Below are 16,758 nucleotides of genomic sequence, written 5' to 3'. Positions count from 1 at the left end.
TGAGGATGGAATGGAGGTTAAGGATAATCTAGGCATGGCCCAATATCTAAACAAATACTTTGCCTCAGTCTTTAATGAGGCTAATGAGGAGCTTAGGGATAAGGGTAGGATGACAAATGGGAATGAGGCTATGGAAGTAGATATTACCACATCCGAGGTAGAAGCCAAACTCGAACAGCTTAATGGGACTAAATCGTGGGGCCCAGATAATCTTCATCCAAGAATATTAAAGTAACTGGCACATGAAATTGCAAGCCTATTAGCAAGAATTTTTAATGAATCAGTAAACTCAGGGGTTGTACCGTGCAACTGGAGAATTGCTAACATAGTTCCTATTTTTAAGAAGGGGGAAAAAAGTGATCTGAGTAACTATAGGTCTGTTAGTTTGACATCTGCAGTATGTAAGGTCTTGGAAATTTTTTTGAAGGAGAAAGTAGTTAAGGACATTGAGGTCAATGGTAATTGGGACAAAATATAACATGGTTTTGCAAAAGGTAGATCATGCCAAACCAACCTGATCTCCTTCTTTGAGAAGGTAACAGATTTTGTAGACAAAGAAAATGCAGTGGATCTAGTTTACCTCGATTTCAGTAAGGCATTTGATATGATTCCACATGGGGAATTATTAAATTGGAAAAGATAGGGATCAATATGAAAACTGAAAGGTGGATAAGGAACTGGTTAAAGGGGAGACGACAACGTGTCGTTCTGAAAGTTGAATTGTCAGACTGGAAGGAGGTTACTAGTGGAGTTCCTCAGGGATCGGTTTTGGGACAATCTTATTTAATCTTTCTATTACTGACCTTGGCACAAAAAGTGGGAATATGTGTCATGGAGTGTGGGGGAGTCCGGCCCTGCACCCCTCTTCCTGGGACCCACAGTGACTCTTAGCCAGCCAGTAAAACAGAAGGTTTATTGGACAACAGGAACACAGGTTACAGCAGAGCTTGCAGGCACAGTCAGGACCCCTCCATCGAGTCCTTCTGGGCTTTCAGGGTGCTTGGATCCTAGCTAGGATACCCTGAATTCCGCCCACACAGCCCCAAGCCCAAACTCAAAACTGCTTCCCTCCTGCCACTCCCTTCCTTTTGTTCCCCCTTCTCAGGCAAAGGTGTTGACCTTTCCCCTCCCTTACCTAGCTCAGGTTACAGCTCCGGTGTGGTCCATCCCCTAAAATCCTCCCCTGCTATCCCATTCCTCACACAGACAGTCCCTACTCCATCACAATGTGCTAATAAAGTTTGCAGATGACACAAAGCTGGGAGGTATTGCTAACACAGAGAAGGACCACGATATCATACAGGAAGATCTGGATGACCTTGTAAACTGGAGTAATAGGATGAAATTTAATAGTGAAAAGTGAAAGATCATGCATTTAGGGATTAACAACAAGAATTTTGGTTATAAATTGGGGACACATCGGTTGGAAGTAACAGAGGAGGAGAAGGACCTGGGAGTATTGGTTGATCACAGGATGACTGCGAGCCGCCAGTGTGATATGGCCGTTAAAAAAGCTAATGCGGTCTTGGGATGCATCAGGCGAGGTATTTCCAGTAGAGATAAGGAGGTGTTAGTACCGTTATACAAGGCACTGGTGAGACCTCATCTGGAATACTATGTGCAGTTCTGGTCTTCCATGTTTAAGAAGGATGAATTCAAACTGGAACAGGTACAGAGACGGGCTACGAGGATGATCTGAGGAATGGAAAACTTGTCTTATGAAAGGAGACTGAAAGAGCTTGGATTGTTTAGCCTAACCAAAAGAAGGTTGAGGGGGGATATGATTGCTCTTTATAAATATATCAGAGGGATAAATATCAGGGAGGGAGAGGAATTATTTAAGCTTAGTACCAATGTGGACTGTGACGAACTGGGAATGTTCTTAATGTTCTCTCTGAATACTGTGTTGGTGCTGCAGTGTCCCCTATGCAGTACTTAATATCTAGGTGGTGGAATAAGGGTGTGTGATTGCTGCAGAGGAAGGGGCCAGTGCACCTAAATGCCTGTCACTCTGTCTCCTAGCAACTGATGGCCTGGGCCCCTACTCTGCAAAGGTGCCAGCTGAAGGTGTTGGAGACAAAGAGATCAGGTGACCTCCTGGCCCAGGAAAGGAACTGAACAGAGAGGAGGGGCTGGAGGGGGTTGTTAGTCTGGAGCTGGCTGGGGATGAGGAGTGAAGTGCAGATGTGGGGGTCTGGCTCACTGCCCCCCAGAATGGACCTGGCCAAGGGGTCTGGTTTGCTGTATCTACAAGCTCTGTTTTAGATCCTGTTCCTGTCATCGAATAAACCTCTGTTTTACTGGCTGGCTGCGAGTCACATCTGACTGCAAAGTGGGGGTGCAGGACCCTCCGGCTTCCCCAGGACCCCGCTGGGGTGGACTCGCTGTGGGAAGTGCACGGAGGGGCAGAGGATGCTGAATGCTCCAAGGAGAGACCCAGAAGGTGAAGACGTGTGAGCTTCTTGCCCTGAACAAGTCTGCTCCAACGGAGAGGAGGCTCCCCAAAGTCCTTCCTGGCTTGGTGGGGAGCAGTTCCAGAGCATCGCCTGGTGACTCTGTGACATGGACACAAGAGCAAATGGATATAAACTGGACACTGGCAAGTTTAGACTTGAAATTAGATGAAGGCTTCTAACCATTAGAGAAGTGAAGTTCTGGAACAGCCTTCCAAGGGGAGTAGTGGGGACGAAAGACATATCTGGCCTCACGACTAAGCTTGATAAGTTTATGGAGGGAATGGTATGATGGGATAGGCTAATTCTGGCAATTAATTGATCTTTGATTATTAATAGGCCCAATGGTCTGTGATTGGATGTTAGATAGGTTGGGATCTGAGTTACTATAGAGAATTCTTTCCTGGTGCTGGCTGGTGAGTCTTGCCCACATGATCAGGGTCTAACTGATCACCATATTTGGGGTTGGGAAGGAATTTTCCTCCAGGGCAGATTGGCAGAGGCCCTGGAGGTTTTTCGCCTTCCTCTGCAGCATGGGGTATGGGTCACTTGCTAGAGGATTCTCTCTACCTTGAGGTCTTTAAACCACAATTTGAGGACTTCAATAATTCAGACATAGGTTAGGGGTTTGTTACAGGAGTGGGTGGGTGAGATTCTGTGGCCTGCATTGTGCAGGAGGTCAGACTAGATGATCATAATGGTCCCTTCTGACCTTAAAGTCTATGAGTCGCTTTTTATCATTAACATTATTACTGCAGAAAGTTTTGGGCCAGATTGTCAGAAGCATTGGGCAGACGAAGGGGCAGACAAAATGCATGTGCCGTTTGCCATTCAAATTAGGTGCCTAGATTGGCATGCTGAACATTCTGGGAATTGGAATCCAACTGCAAAAATCACTTATCTTTCTTTTGCTGATCTAATGTTATTTCTTTTAATTGATTTTGTCCAGATCTTAACAAATAGTCCCCGTATAACTGGAATAAAATGTAGTGCTGATCAACGTCAATGAGCTAAAAACGAAACTGAAAGCTCCGTGCAGAGGCAGTGAGATCTGTCATGCTGGTTGAAGGGACGGTACAGCTTTGAAATGGCATGCATCCAATGAAGTGACTTTTGGCCCATGAAAGCTCATGCTCAAATAAATTTGTTAGTCTCCAAGGTGCCACAAGGACTCCTCATTCTTTGAAATCCTGATGTCCTGAGCCAGGGAGGCTGCGGCTGGAGCTTTGTCTGGGGATGCACAGGAGGATCTTGTCCCCAGTATTGACAAAACCTTTTCACTGCTGATCAGACTGACATGGAATGAAACCTGCCCAGTAACTCTCAGGAGAGTCCCCGGTTTGGGTGCCAGGCTACAGACATGTTCAGCAGGATTGTTATTGTCATTAATGCCCTAGCCAGGGATCTTCCAGAGCTGGCTGGAATGCAGAGACTCAGGGACCTTCAGCTGAGGTCCGCCTCCCATCACGAGCAGCATCACGGACTCCTCTCAGAGTACCCATCCTCAGCCCTCCCACCCATTGTCTGGTCAGACTGTGAGCTCCTCTGGGCCAGAGCTGTCTCCACGTGCAGTGCTCAGCATGTGGGGACATGATCTCTGGTGGGTCCTCTAGGCATTGCCATGATACAGCTAATGGAGATCAGCTCCTGTGGCCCCAGCATCTTTGCATTAACATCTCTGTTCCTCAGCAACTCACAGTCCGAGTTGCTCTCGCTCTCTTACCTGGGCTGCCACAGGTCTTGAGACATTCATTTTTAGTGGCAAACCTGTTCCCATTGCCCTCGCAGCCACCATAAACGAATTCCTCACAGCTGGCAGTGACCGAGTTGTAGAAGTAGCGAGTCATGTAGGAAAAACACGAGCCAGCATCCCCAGGGAGCTTGCAGATCTCTTTAACTACAGAAGAAAGACAGATGGGTTAGCAGAAAAGGGGCGCCCTCTGCAAAGAATCTCAACTTCCTCATTTGAAACTGACAGGCTCTTGGGCTCCAGGCTGGTTGCGAGGTGCAGCAGCTGGGGTAGGAGATGGGGCTAAAAGAAGACCTTGACCCTAGGCTCTCTGTGTGTATCTGGTGTATCAGCACCCTGGCAAACCATATGCCTAAGAATGAAGTCATTGAAGTGATGAGCTCAAGAACATTTAGGGCCAGGATTTCAGAAACATCAGGCAGACAAATGGGCAAGCAAAATGCATGTGGAAGTTTTCATGCAAATTAGGTGCAAATGGACGGAGGCAAAACAGCAGAATAAAGACAATGGAATTCAAGAAATCACACCTTAGCAAACTCCGAGAATTGATAGGTAAGATCCCACAGGAAGCAAGTCTAAGGGGGAAAAAACATTCAGGAGAGTTAGCTGTTTTTTATTAAGATCACAAGCGCAAACTACCCCAAAGTATAGGAAAGACAGGAAGTCTGGTAAAAGACCATCCTGGCTTAACCAGGAGATCTTCAATGACCCGACACTCAAAACAGAGCCATATGGAGAGGGGAAACTAGTTCAAATTATGAAGGATGAATATCAAAACAACAACACAAGCATGCAGGGACAAAATTAGAAAGGTCTCGGCACAAATGAGATCAAACTAGCTAGGGACATAAAGGGTAACAAGGAAACATTTTACAAATTCATTAGAAGCAAGAGGAAGACCAAGGACAGGGGAGGCCCATTACTCAATGAGGAGAGAAAGACAATAACAGAAAACATAGCAATGACGGAAGCATTAAATGTCTTTTTTCTTTCAGTTTTCCCCAAAAAGATTAGCAGTGATCGGGTGACTGATAGAGTGAACATCAGTGTAAATGGGGGCAGACTCTGAGGCTGAAATAGGGAAAGAACAAGTTAAGAATTACTTAGACAAGTTAGATGCCTTCAAGTTGGCAGGGCCTGACAAAACACACCCTAGAATACTTAAGGAACTGACTCAAGAGATTTATGAGCCATTAGCATTTATCTTTGAGAACTCATGGCTAAGGCTACGATTTTGTCATGGAGGTCGCGAAAGTCACGAAATCTGTGACTTCCAAAGACCTCTGTGAGACTTCACCCGCAGCAGCTGGAAGCTGCAGGGTCCCATCACCTCCCACAGTGGCAGAGAGCTGCAAGATACCCCTGCCACCTGAGGCAGCAGGCCCCCAAGCTCTGAGCTGCCATGAGTAGCAGGGGTACCCCGCAGTTCCCTGGCCACTGCAGGGGGCAGGGGGATCCGCGCAGCTTCCTGGCCACCATGGGGGAGGGTGGGGCAAGGGCATCCTGGAGCTCTGAGGGCTCACAGGTGGTGAGGGCCCCGGAGCTCCCAGCCACCCCACAGCTGCCCAGCCCCTTCCCATTTTATCAGGGATATTTTTAGTAAAAGTCAGGGACAGGTCAGGGACTTCCATGAATTTTTCTTTATTGTCCATGACCTGTCCTTGACTTTTATTAAAAATATCCATGACAAACTCTTAGCTTTGCTCATGGAGGATCAGCGAGATCCCAGAGGACTGGAAAAAGGCAAACATAGTACCTAGTCATGAAAAGAGGAATAAAGACAAGCCAGGGGGTTATAGACCAATCAGCTTAACTTCAGTATCCAGAAAGGTAATGGAGCAAATAAGCAAACAATCAATTGGTGAGTACTGTCGTGAGGCGGTGTGGCTCCCCTGCTCCCCCCCGGAGAGGGTCGAGCCCCGGCTGCACTCGTGTACAGCAACTAGAAGATAATAAGGGGATAAGTAATAGTCAATATAGATTTGTCAAAACAAATCATGTCAAGCCAACCTAGTATCCTTCTGTGACAAGGTAACAAGACTTGTGGATGGGGGAACTGGTAGACTTGATGCATTTTGACTTTGGTAAGGCTGTTTGATACTATCTCACACAACCTTCTCAGAAACAACCGGAGAAATATAGCCTAGACAAACCTATTATAAGGTAGTGCGCAACTGGTTGAAAAACCGTACTCAGAGAGTAGTTATCAAGCGTTCACAGTCAAGCTGGAAGGACATATCGAGTGGGGTCCTGCAGGAATCTCTCCTGGGTCTGGTTCTGTTTGCTATCTTCATAAATGATTTAGATAAATGCATCAAGACTCCTCAGAAAGTTTGCAGATGATACTAAGCTGGGAGCAGTTGCAGTGATTTGAAAGACAGGATTAAAATTTAAAATTATCTTTACTAACTGGAGAAACGGTCTGAAATAAACAGGATGAAATTCAATAAGGTCAAATGCAAAGTACTCCACTTAGGACGGAACAATCAGTTGCACGCATACAAAATGGGAAATGACTGCCTAGGAAGGAGCACTGCGGAAAGGCATCTGGGGGTTATAGTTAAGGCTGTGAGTCTGTCACGGAAGTCATGGAAAGTCATGGATTCCATGACCTCTGTGACTTCTGCAGTGGCTGATGCAGCTGGCCCAAGGGCTGCCTGAACGGCTCAGGCAGCCCCTGGGCCAGCCACACCAGCCACTGCTGGGGCAGTCTTGGGCCATCATGCCCCACATCCTCCAGCAGCAGCAGGAGTTTGGGTGTGGGAGGGGGCTCAGGGTGGGGCAGGGGGTTCGGGTGCAGGGGATGGTTATGGGCTCCAGGCAGCGCTTACCTCAGGGCAGCTCCCTGGAATTGGCAACACATCCCTCGGCTCCTACGCAGAGGCGCAGCCAGGCCCCGGGTCACTCGCCATCCCCACGAGCACCCAAATTTAGTCAGGGGTATATAGGATAAGTCATGGACAAGTCATGGGCTGTGAATTTTTGTTTACTGCCCGTGACCTGTCCATAACTTTTACTAAATATATCCGTGACTAAATGTAGGCTTAGTTATAGTGGATCACAAACTAAATATGAGTCAGCAGTGAACACTGTTGCAAAAAATACCGAACATCATTCTGAGCTGTATTAGCAGGAGTGTTGTAAGCAAGACACAAGACGTAATTCTTTTAGTCTGTTCAGCACTGATAAGGCCTCTGCCAGAGTACTGCATCCAGTTCTGGGCACCACACTCTGGAACAGATGTGGACAAATTGGAGAGAATCCAGAGAAGAGTAACAAAAATGATTAAAGGCCTAGAAAACATGACCTATGAGGGAAGGTTGGAAAAACTGAGTTTGTTTAGTCTGGAAAAGAGAAGACTGAGAGCGGACATGATAACAGTTTAAGTACATAAAAGGTTGTTACGAGGAGGAGGGAGAAAAATTATTTTTCTTAACCTCTAAGGATAGAACAAGAAGCAATGGGCTTAAATTGCAGCAAGGGAGGTTTAGGTTGGACATTAGGAAAAAGTTCCTAACTGTCAGGGTGGTTAAGCACTGGAACAAATTGCCTAGGGAGGTGGTGGAATCTCCATCTCTGGAGGTGTTTAAGAGCAGGTTAGACAAAAACCTGCCTGGACCATCCCAGGTATTCAAAGATTTATTGAAAATCACCCCTGTGGCTCCAGCATCTTTGCATTAATGTGCCTCTGGCCTGGGCAGATCACAGCCCAACCGAGTTTCCATCATCACGGTACCTGGGCGTCCACATGTCTGGAAACATTCGTCTTTGGTGGTAAACCGGTTCTCGTTGCCCTGGCAGCCACCATACCTGAACTCCTCACATTTCTTGGTGGCTGAGTTGTAGAAGTACAGGGTAGTGTAGGCCTTACACGGGCCAGGCTGCACAGGGAGCTGGCAGATATCTACATCTACAGAATAAAGAGGGACAGGTTAGGAGGAAAAGGGGAAACTCTGCAAAGGAGCTCGGCCTCCTAATTTGAAACTTACTGGGCCCAGTCTTGTAGCGGGATGGGCGGGGGATGTGAGGTGCAGCGGGAGTTGGGGCTACCAGAGAACTTTGCCCCCAGTGCATGAGAGCTGTGTGTATATCAGGACCTCGTGTGAAACCCAGTCTCAGGAAGTACAGGCTGTAGACATGCTCAGCAGGATTGTTATTGTCATTATGTCCCTAGCAGGGGCTTCCAGAGCAGGCTGGAATGCAGCTACCAGGATTCGGGGGACATTCAAGTGAGTTCACTCCCCTCAGGAGCTGCGCCATGGACTCTTCTCAAAGTACTCATCCTCAGCCCTCCCACCCTTTGTCTAGTCAGACTGCGAGCTCTGTGTGTCTGTGCAGCGCCTGGCACGCCGGGGTCTTTATCTCTGTCGGAGCCTCTAGGCACTGCTGTGATGCAGCCAATCAGCCATTACAATGGAGATCAGTCCCTGCAGCCCCAGCATGATTGCATTAATGTCTCTGTCACCTGGGCAGCTCACAACCCAACTAGCTGAATTTCTATTGCTCTCTTACCTGAGCTTCCACAGGTCTGGAGACATTCGTCCATATTGGGAAACCTGTTACCATTGCCCTGACAGCCTCCATAAACAAACTCCTCACACCTCTTGGTGACCGAGTTGTAGAAGTACCTGGACATGTAGGTAAAACATGGGCCGGGTTCCGCAGGGAGCTTGCAGATCTCTTTAGTTCCAGAAGAAAGACAGACAGGTTAGCATAGATGGGAAATCGGTGAAGCGTCTCAGCCTTCACATTACAGATTAACAGGGCATCAGTCTCCAGGGTGGGTGTGAAGTGGCTGCAGGGGTGGGAGATGGGGTAAATGAGGGCCTTGTCATTAATGCATGGAAGCTGTGAGTATATTTGGTGTACCAGAGACGCATGTAAAACCCCTTCTGAAGCATTATACCATTTAAACTAGTAGCTTAAGAACAGTTAGTGCTTGATTTTCAGAAAAGTCGGGAAGACAAATAGGCTGACAAAATGCATATGCAGTTTTCCATGGAAAACTAGGAGCATAAGTCAGCATGCTGAAAATTCTCAGAAATGGGACCTGTCTGCAAAATGTACTTACAATTTTTTCTGCTGTTTTAATACAATTTCTTTGTAGCTCTTTTATCTAGATTATAACAAAAATCCACCTAAAACTCTGATAAACTGTAACATTGATTGACACCTTTTAGCTACAAGCAAAACTGAAATCTCAGTGCAGAGGCAGTGAGACCCCTTATGCTGGTCGACAGGATGGTGCAGGTCTGAAATCCTGATGTCCTGAGGCAGGGAAAGGCCTGGAGGCTGACGTGGGAGCTTCGCCTGGGGATGGACTACAGGAGTATGGACAATACCATCACTTTCACTGCTGATCAGATGGACATGGAGTGACACCAGCTCAGTAACTCTCGGGAGAGTCCCCGGCTGGGGTGGCTGCTGGGTCACTGGGGAACCCTGAATGTATCTTAGTGACATCATCACGCACCCCAAGCTGCATCACGCTAAAGAGCGTCTGCACACCCAGCTTGTAATAAATAACGCCGGAAGGTGGCTGCTGCTTTGGCTTTCTGGACACCAGGATCCCTGAGCCAAAGGCAACCTGGGCTTGTGGGCTCTCTCCTGGGGTTAGAGAGGAAATGCCCAGCACTCATGGCAGCTGTCTGAGCCATCTCTCCAGCACAGAAGTGTCTCAAACTGGGACTCACTCCTGCTCCTTCAGGCCCCGCCCCAGCTGTGCCAGAGACAAGCATGACTCCTCTGAGCCAGGCCAGTGGTTCTGGGTGCCAGAGTACAGACGTGTTCAGCAGGATTGTTATTGTCATTAACGCCCTAGCCAAGGGCCTTCCAGAGCTGGCTGGAATGCAGCTACCAGGACTCAGGGACCTTCAATTTAGATTCTGCTCCCAGCATGAGCTGTGCCATGGACTCCTCTCCCATGCTGTCCTCAGCCCTCCTCCCTCTGCCTAGTCAGACTGTGTACTCCTCAGGGCCAGGGCTGCCTCTCACTGCGTCTCTGCAGCGCCCGGCATGATGGAGTCCTGGCTCTGCTGGATCCTCTAGGCACTGCTGTGATGCAACCAGTCAGTCATTAGAGTGGAGATCAGTCTCTGTGGCCCCAGCTGCTTTTCATTAATGTCTCTATTACCGGGGCAGCCTGATGACCCAACTACCTGAGTTTCCATCATTCTCTTACCAGGCTGTCCACATGTCTTGAGACATTGGTCTTTAGTGGCAAACCTGTTCTTGTTGCCCTGGCAGCCACCGTAGCGGAACATCTCACATTTCTTGGTGGCCGAGTTGTAGAAGTAGCGGGTCATGTAGGCCTGACACGAGCCAGGCTCCACAGGGAGCTTGCAGATATCTTTAGCTACAGAATAAAGAGAAGCAAGTGAGGAGGAACAGGGGGACTCTGCAAAGGAGCTCAGTCTCCTCTTTGAAAGCTAGCAAAGTCTTTCGCCCCAGGCTAGCAGTGATGTGCAGCAGCTGGAGTGGAGATGACCTAGTCCTTAGGGCATGAGAAAGGTGTGCACATCTGATGTATCAACCCCATGTAAAACCCATTCTCAAGAGAGCCCACAGCTCAACACCATTTCAACTATTAATGGAAGAACAGTTAGCGCCAAATTTTCGGACATGTTATGCAAACAAATGGGCAGAGAAAATGCATGAGCACGTTTTCATACAAATTAGGCACATTAACTGGCGTGCTGAACATTCTGGGATTGGGATCTACTGCAAAAATTACTGATCTTTTTCTGCTGTTTTAATATTGTATCTTTATGATCATTTTGTCTTGGTGTCAATTACAATCTCACCTATAGCTGGAATAAACTGTAATGCTGATCAACGTCATTTAGCTACAAGCAAAACTAAAATCTCAGTGCAGAGGCAGTGAGACCCTTCATGCTGGTTGACAGGATGGTGCACCTTGGAAATCATGATGTCCTGAGGCAGGGAAAGGCCTGGAGGCTGACGTGGGAGCTTCGCCTGGGGATGGACTGCAGAAGTATGGACAATGCCATCTATGCTGCACCTGGCATGATGGGGTCCTGGCTCTGCTGGATCCTCTAGGCCAGTGGTTCTCAAAGCCAGTCTACCGCTTGTTCAGGGAAAGCCCTTGGCAGGCCAGACCGGTTTGTTTACCTTCCATGTCTGCAGGTTCGGCTGATCGTGGCTCCCACAGGCCGCGGTTCACCGCTCCAGGCTGTCACGGAGTGTGGGGAGTCCAGTCCTGCAACCCTCTTCCTGGGACCCACAGTGACTCTCACCCAGCCAGTAAAACAGAAGGTTTATTGGACAACAGGAATACAGGTTACAGCAAAGCTTGCAGGCACAGTCAGGACCCCTCCATCAAGTCCTTCTGGGCTTTCAGGGTGCTTGGATCCTAGCTAGGATACCCTGAATTCCGCCCATCCAGCCCCAAGCCCAAACTCCAACTGCTTCCCTCCTGCCACTCCCTTCCTTTGTCCCCCTTCCCGGGCAAAGGTGTTGACATTTCCCCTCCCTTACCTAGCTCAGGTTACAGCCTCCGGTATCCTCCATCCCCTAAAGTCCTCCCCTGCTCTCCCATTCCCCAGACAGACAGCCCCTACTCCATCACACAGGCCAATGGGGGCTGCTGGAAGCAGCAGCCTGCACATTCCTCGGCTCACGCCACTTCCCACAGCCCCCATTGGCCTGGAGTGGTGAACTGCAGCCAGTGGGAGCCGCGATCGGCCAGACCTGCGGACACGGCTGGTAAACAAACTGGCCTGGCTCACCAGGGGCTTTCCCTGTACAAGCATCTGAGGAAGTGGGTATTCACCCACGAAAGCTCATGCTCCAAAACGTCTGTTAGTCTATAAGGTGCCACAGGATTCTTTGCTGCTTTTACAGATCCAGACTAACACGGCTACCCTCTGATACCTGTACAAGCAGGTACCCGGCTTTGAGAACCGCTGGTCTAGGCACTGCTGTGATGCAGCCAGTCAGTCATTAGAGTGGGGATCAGCCTCTGTGGCCCCAGCTGCTTTTCATTCACATTCCTTTGACCTCGACAGCTCATAACCCAACTAGCTGAGTTTCTTCTGCTGTCTTACCTGAGCTTCCACAGGTCTTGAGGCACCTGAACATAGTGTCAAACCTGTTCCCATTGCCCTGGCAGCCGCCATAAACAAACTCCTCACACCTCTTGGTGACCGAGTTGTAGAAGTAGTTGAGGCTGTAGGTGAAACATGGGCCAGGATCCGCAGGGAGATTGCAGATTGGGTTAGCTACGGAGCAAAGAAAGGTGGGTTAGGAAGGAACAGGGAACCCTGCAAAGGATCTCAGCTGCCTGATTCGAAACTAACGAGGCCACAGTCTCAAGGTGGATGCAAGCTGCAGTGCCTGGAGTGGGAGATGGGGCTAAACAAGGACCTTGTTGCTAATGTGTGAGAGCTGTGAGCATCTCTGGGGTATCAGAACCCCTATGAAAAACTCATCCTTAAGAATTATGTCATTTAAATTAGTAGTTGAAGAAAGTTCAGAACTAGAGAGGGCTCTCTCCAAACTGAACAGACTGGTAGGGGGAGGAGCCCAGGGCAGCGGAGTCTGGAGAAGGTTTTGGAGAAGTTAAACAGAGAAATGGGCAGACAAATCGTATGCCCAGTTGCACACCTAAACTGAATGCACAGTTACTGAGCATGTATGTAAACTGTCTACCTACACATGCATGCTCATGGTCTTTGGACTGCTTGAGGTCAGTTACATGCTCAGTTTTCCTGCTTGCAGGTACTGTCATGGCAGTTTTACTTGAAAATATATTGCACAGATTTGGATGGTGTCACGGAGTGTGGGGGAGACTAGATCTTGCACCTCCGACTTCCTGCGATTCACCACGACTCTCAGCCAGCCAGTGAAACAGAAGGTTTATTTAGACGACAGGAACACAGTCCAAAACAGCTCTTCCCGGTACAGACAACAGGACCCCCTTTAGTTAGGTCCATCTGGGGCGCCAGGGAGGCCACAGCCCCATCGGGGAGCCTACGCCCTGTTGGGGTGCCCCCTCTCCATTTCCCAGCCAGCTCCAAACTGAAATTCCCTCCAGCCTCTCACTCAGCCTCCTCTCGGCTCCTTCCCAAGCCTTTGTGTCCTTTGTCCAGTTTCCCGGGCAGAGGTGTTACCTGACCTCCAACCCACCTCCTGGGTTCTCAGGTTACATGCTCAGGTATGTTCCCTTCCCCAAAGCCGGAAGTCCCAACTCCCCTGCAACCTTTCCAGGTCAATACTCCCCACTCAGCATTCAAATAACACAGCAAGAACATTCCCACTTTGTCACAGATGGGGAACATTTTTATAAATGAATTCTGTTATCATTTCCCCAGCCCTGAGGCTGCCAAGGCAGGACTAGAATTCAGCTCCCAGAACTAATGAGCTGTTTTCACTTAGCGTCATTCCCACCTATATCTGGGCTCCTCCCAGAGCTCCTGGTGATCAGGCCTGGTGACAGTGGCACTGTGTTAATTAGATGGACTATGTAGGCCAAAAGTGGTAACAGAACCCAGCCCCTGGCCAACATTAAACAGTGTTAATCAAGGTCTGGGGCTTGGAATACAGAGACCTCAGCCTGCTCAGCAATGGAGCAATCACTACAGTAAAAATCTTTTTAACCTTTTATTAAAGATACAGAAAAGTAAGGAAAACAGCTGAAGCCTTTGAAACGTTAAGCATTAAATAAGGCTTTCGTTTTAACCCCATCCCTTGGTCCCTGTCCCTTTAGCTGGACAGAGTTTCAGAAGGAAACCCCCTCTTCTCTGGCCTCTCTTAGCTGGTAGTGAAGATGCACCAACTGTCCCGCTGTGGGAAAGAGAAGACGTTAGCTGAGATGGGATGGAGCTGTTTGTTGCTGTTAAAGTCTGAGCCCATTTTATCCCAGGTGGTGATTGGGATTCACCTGGCACTGACTGGGAGGCGATGTCATCTGGGTCCCTCTCTCCTTAGGTCATTGTGGTCAGCCCATCTCTTGTGGTGAGGGCGATAAAGGCCTGAGACCCCAGGAAATGGGGTGAGAGGATGGCAGTCATGATGATGAAGCTCATTCCAGTAGTCTCTGTCTCTTCTTCCATCTTCCCCCCAAAGTCTTTTTCTTAAGAACATAAGAATGATCATACTGGGTGTAATAGGCAGCTTGCAGGGCTGAGCTGCCTAGTGGTTAGAGCATGTGGCCCTCAGTCTCCCGCTTGGTTGAGGAGCCTCAGTCTTGAAGGCCAAGAGAGGTAGGGGGATCTGGGCCCTCCCTCTGCACCGTGTCCCAGCCCAGGGCTCTATGTATGTCAACCCTTGAATAGGGCGGCCCTTCCAGCAGGGAGTCAGAATCTGCTGCCCTGGCCTGCTCCCTGCCAGTCTCTTCAGGTTGGGGGAGAGGCCTCTCTAGCCCAGTTTGCTGGTCAGCTGACTTCCTGGAGGGTCCCATTTTGAGCGGTGCCTTACCACAGTCCAAGGCGCCTTCAGACAGGGCTGTCACAAGCTGGTAGGGGTGAGCCCCACGATGTCTCTGAGGTCTGCCCAGGTGCTGGAGGCTCCATGGCTATTTTCCTTGGCTGTGGAGTCAGTGTTTACTCCCAGCCGGCTGTCCTGGCCGGCCAGCTGGTGATCCTGCCTCTTTGCCGGTCAGCCCCAAACTGGGCCAGGCTCTCTCCTGTTCTTCCGCCCCCCAGGCCTGGCATTCACTGCATGTATAATGGGGATGGGCTAGCTGGGCCCAAAGGCTCTCCTTAACCCCTGCTGTGCAGGCTGACAGTTTCTCTGCTTCATCACACTGGGTCAGACCAATAGTTCAGCTCAGTATCCGATCTTCTGACAGTGGCCAGGGACAGATGCTTCACCAGGTCTGAGCAGAACAGGGAATCATCAAGTGATCCATCCCTTGTCGTCTAGTCCCAGCTTCTACCAGTCAGATGTTTAGGGACACCCGGAACATGGGGTAGCATTCCTCACTGGCTAATAGCCGTTGATGGACCTATCTTCCAGGAACTTATCTTATTCTTTTTTGAATCCCGTTATATTTTGGTCTCCACAACATCTTCTGGCAACAAGTTCCACAGGTTGACTGTGCATTGTGTGACTGTGCGTTATGTTTGTTTTAAACCTGCTGCCTGTTCATTTCATTGGCGGGCCTCTGGCTCTTGAGTTAAGTTAAGGGCTAAATAACACTTCCTTGTTCACTTTCTTAGGACCCACAAAGGGAGTGCAGAGGGTGGAATAGCCCATCCCCTCATTATTTTGTCCACCAATTAGGTCTAATATAGGACACACTAATTTGGGGTCATTTTCCGGTTCCACATCTTCTGTTTTTACCAAGCATGATTTAAACACAGTCCTTGAACCATGTCAGTAGGGCCTTTTATCTAGATTAATTCAGTCAGTTTCCTTTTCAAACCTTCCCCATCAGCATTTATTGCTCTGCAGTATTGTTACATCTGAACGAGGAGCCAGAGCAGAGCTGTCCAAATGGCATGGGGGCAGGGGCTGAGCAGCAGAGGAGGAAGATCCTGGGGGGATCATTTGAGTGGGGCAGGGAGGGGAGGCTGTGGCAGCACAGGGACCGACAGAACAGCCCATGAAGCCCATCTCCCAGCTGGGGCCGGGGTGGTCCCTGCAGCACAGCGGGCAGGACAGCAATTGCCAGGGCCCAGGCTGCTGTCTGGACAGCCGGGAGAGATGAGCAGTCAACCGACCCCCAGCCTCGGCTCAGCCATAGGCTTGATGAGTGTCTTGCCCTTCGCTCCCCTGTGGGAGCCCCTGCTCCTGGGCGATCTCACGGGTCCTGGCAGGAGTTCAGCTCACCCCGTGGGATCCGAGGGGGGTGTCAGAGCCATGGGCATGAGGGGCTCACCAGGGAGAGCCTAGAGGGTAGAACGGCTCCAGGAGCAGCCAGAGGGCTGGGAAGAGCCAGGGGGGCTCAGTGTCCCAGAGCGAGAGGCGAAGAGCAAAAAGCTGGGGACAGAGGAAGGAGGCCTCACTGGGGTGAAATGGGGGACGTCTGGGGACAGCCCCACGCCCAGGGGGCGAGAGACACCGGGGCTGGCAGCAGGGCCAGGGACACTGAGAGGGGCTGTGTTGCATGGGGGATACATGGCAGGACCCGCTGAGAGCGAACGGGGCTGGGGGCAGGCTCAGGGTGGGGGCAGGCAGGAGGGAAGCGCTGGCTGCCGGGCTGGGTTGGGAGCCAGGGGCAGGGAGCCCTCACCTTGACGGAGCTGCCCAGAGGCAGGCAGCAGGTCAGCCCAGAGGGCGAGGAGCCCCAGGAGGAGGAGGAGGCCTGATTTCATGGTGCTGATGGGCCAGGATGTCCAGCGCTGAGCTGCACGAGCTTATATACCATCATGCCAGCCCGGCACTGCCGTCACTGGCGGGGACATTGCACAAGAGAGCACCCCCAATGTCTGCCCCTCCCAAAGGGAACAGGGAAGCAGCAGGGCCCTGCAAGAGTTGGGAAACGTCCCTGAGTGAGGAAGGTGGAAATGTAATAACAGGCTGCAGAGGTGACTTCATGTTTCCAGGAGGCTCCACGCCCGACTGGGGCACCGGGACAAACAGCTGAGCCCA

At 49.9% G+C, this 16,758-nt stretch overlaps 1 protein-coding gene across 1 annotated transcript in view; it reads right to left on the bottom strand.

Moving 5' to 3' along the window:
• The window catches only part of LOC115635183 (papilin-like), a 29,097-nt gene extending 12,547 nt beyond the window's left edge, over positions 1–16,550 (bottom strand). The window contains exons 1-7 of the mRNA XM_030533527.1: positions 16,400–16,550; positions 12,270–12,443; positions 10,385–10,558; positions 9,637–9,810; positions 8,716–8,883; positions 7,940–8,113; positions 4,177–4,350 (exon numbers count right to left, since the gene is read on the bottom strand). Coding sequence (XP_030389387.1) covers positions 4,177–4,350; positions 7,940–8,113; positions 8,716–8,883; positions 9,637–9,810; positions 10,385–10,558; positions 12,270–12,443; positions 16,400–16,481 — 1,120 coding nt within the window. The 5' untranslated portion in view covers positions 16,482–16,550. The remainder of the gene's footprint in view (positions 1–4,176; positions 4,351–7,939; positions 8,114–8,715; positions 8,884–9,636; positions 9,811–10,384; positions 10,559–12,269; positions 12,444–16,399) is intronic.
• Positions 16,551–16,758: the final 208 nt, after the last annotated feature.

Source organism: Gopherus evgoodei, chromosome 14 (assembly GCF_007399415.2).
Source record: "Gopherus evgoodei ecotype Sinaloan lineage chromosome 14, rGopEvg1_v1.p, whole genome shotgun sequence".
Classification (NCBI taxonomy): Eukaryota; Metazoa; Chordata; order Testudines; family Testudinidae; genus Gopherus; species Gopherus evgoodei.
This window is presented reverse-complemented; position numbering and strand designations above follow the sequence as displayed.